Here is a 2,619-nt window from a genome sequence, read left to right on the forward strand (position 1 = left end):
ATAGGGTTATGAGCTTCGATTTGCTGATGAGTCCCTTTATTTGTGTAAAAAATCCAAGAACATATGCAAAATAAAAAATCTGATTTATAATTTCATATCATACATCTAGACAATTCCACATTGGCAATTCTTGCATAACAAAGCCTCAGCTCTTCATTTACTTAAGACCAGATTTACGCATAATACATAAATAACATTTTTTTGGGCAGAATTTGACCATTCATCAAAGACAACTGCAAGCTAATATGGGCAGTAATGTAACATTAAATGCTGGACAGACCTGATGCAATCGAGCTCTTTTCTGGAAAATTCTATCTTCATAAGCTCCAACAGCCTGAATAAAGTGCTCCACTCTATCCAAATTTGGCTGAGTAAAGGGGGAAAATAGATTATACACAAATAGCAACACCACATAGATTTGGAATATACTTGTATGTTGTATACCAACAAAATTACCATCAAATACCTTACTTCCTTTGGTTAAATAACCACCTAGTGCATTGAACTCCTTCTTGTATACTGCTAGAAGCAAGTTAATTGCACCCTAAAGAAAAAATGAAGCAATTAGAAAAAATGGGATAACTAATACTTAAAAAGATGACGATCAATCATACAGAATGTGTAGAGAGCAAGACCAGACCAATAGTGCCATACCTCTCTAATTTCTAGTGTAGGCATATGGGGAAGGAAATCATTGCCAACAAAAAAGCACATGAAGATAAAGTCATCAACAATTCGCTCAAAATCAATCTCAAATGAAGGATTCGGAATTTTCATCTCATACTCCAGATATTCCCTCAATGTCCAAATGTTTAGAAACTACAAATAATTATACAGCACGGCAATGAGTAGAAGTTACATTGTCACATGCAATTAAAAATTCTATTGACATAAAATTGATCACAAACCCTAACCTGGTAAGGCTTTTTAACCACAATAGGATCTCCTTTTTCATCAAATTCTCCGGCCTTTCTTTTTGCCTTTCCTTCACAGTCAGCAGCCATGTGACCCATCTGACCACACAGGAAACATTTGTCTTGACCGGGAGTAAATACAACCTGCAATGAAACATTATTTACAAAACCCTCAACCACTTGTGAAGTTTGATGGGAAGAGTGCAATTATGCAAGGAAAAGAAATGCATGAAGGATGATAATAACAATTCTTCATTGATAACATTATGGAACTATTTTACATGCTGATATGTTCCAATTCTGATATTCATAAGAAATAAATGTGGTAGTTACAAACCTCTCTTAGAATTGAAAAGTGCACTTCATGGGTAGCTAAAGCCAACATAATCAAATCAGCATCCTATTAGACAACAAAATGATAAGAACAAGTTAATCAAGTCATTTTCAAACGCAAAAAAGGATATAGAGTGGAAGCTAAAAAGAAATTGAATAATAAAAAATACCGAATATTGGAAGTAAGATATATACCAAACCATACAGGCAATGTCTTGTATTTGGATCATAACCTTCAAGATTCCTCTGTAACCGTATATAGGACATAATCTTATGCTCCCCCTCACCAGGAACATTTGCATCTGAAAGAATAACCTGCAGACAACAAAGATGTATATTTGATACCATGTTCACCACAACACACTATGCAGCAGCCGAACAATTTAGATACAATGTTCTTGATACCTTAATATTCTGCCAACCAGGGTCATTGTTTAACCTAAGATGAACATAGTACTGGAGCGCAATTGATAAAACAGCCATAAATTCGGTTCCAGGTGTAATGACATTTGAATCAAAAGTCTGGGACTCTTCTTTGGGAGGAAGCTTTCTGCCCTCCCTCTCAAATTCCTCTCTTAACCTAGTTTCTTCAGCAGCCTATCAACCAGAAACAGGAAAAGATGAAGAAAAAACAAAGCAGAATCATATCTGAATATCTATTCCAAATTTTCCTTTTGTTGATATCACTATCATAAAAGCCAACCACGTTATCCAGCAAAGAAGGGATGCAAGCAAACAGCCTTTCAAGGGACTATAATGTAGAATCATCACACACTTGGGGAAAAAGCATATCTTAGTTGTTACTAGAAGATAACCACAAAACCAAAACACAAATTTTCAAGAGTAGATATGTTAGAATAACACTCAAAATTAGAGTGCTGTGAGTTTCAATATTCATAAGTAACAAGATATCTGGGAGGATTCAAGCATTCAAATGCAACTGTTAAAACAGCCATGCAAGTGCTAGAAATTAACTTCTATGGAACACTAAAGCCGATAATAATTCGAAACTGTCAAAACAGCACACAGTACCAAACTAATGGGACAAAAAATTTAGCATCACATACTGCGTCAGCTGCATCTTTTGCTGCTCTGAACCGCCTAGACCGTTGCTGATTCATTTTAGCCCTCGGTGCCACACCATCTACAAGTTGAAACTCAATAAACAATCTTCACTAACAAACATAAAACAGAGAAATAGAGAAACAACGTAATCAACAACACACCAATAGCCATGTAGAGCAGCTTCCTAGGCCGGACAATCACAAACAGCCTATCAATGTAGTCAAACATGCACTGGAACACCTCATCAAATGAAGTCGGAGATGGCTGCACATTACAATAAACCAATAAATTAAAAAAAAAAAAAAAA

The 2,619-nt window shown here is 35.6% G+C and overlaps 1 protein-coding gene across 2 annotated transcripts in view; it reads right to left on the bottom strand.

Moving 5' to 3' along the window:
* Positions 1–2,619, bottom strand: part of LOC107645305 (5'-3' exoribonuclease 3) — an 8,850-nt gene that overhangs the window by 5,187 nt on the left and 1,044 nt on the right. For both annotated transcript variants that reach the window (XM_016349298.1, XM_016349299.1), the window contains exons 2-10: positions 2,474–2,576; positions 2,315–2,391; positions 1,653–1,844; positions 1,443–1,562; positions 1,252–1,314; positions 915–1,058; positions 655–819; positions 467–544; positions 281–367 (exon numbers count right to left, since the gene is read on the bottom strand). In XM_016349298.1, the coding sequence (XP_016204784.1) occupies positions 281–367; positions 467–544; positions 655–819; positions 915–1,058; positions 1,252–1,314; positions 1,443–1,562; positions 1,653–1,844; positions 2,315–2,391; positions 2,474–2,576 (1,029 nt within the window). The remainder of the gene's footprint in view (positions 1–280; positions 368–466; positions 545–654; positions 820–914; positions 1,059–1,251; positions 1,315–1,442; positions 1,563–1,652; positions 1,845–2,314; positions 2,392–2,473; positions 2,577–2,619) is intronic.

This window comes from Arachis ipaensis, chromosome B06, assembly GCF_000816755.2.
Source record: "Arachis ipaensis cultivar K30076 chromosome B06, Araip1.1, whole genome shotgun sequence".
Classification (NCBI taxonomy): domain Eukaryota; kingdom Viridiplantae; phylum Streptophyta; class Magnoliopsida; order Fabales; family Fabaceae; genus Arachis; species Arachis ipaensis.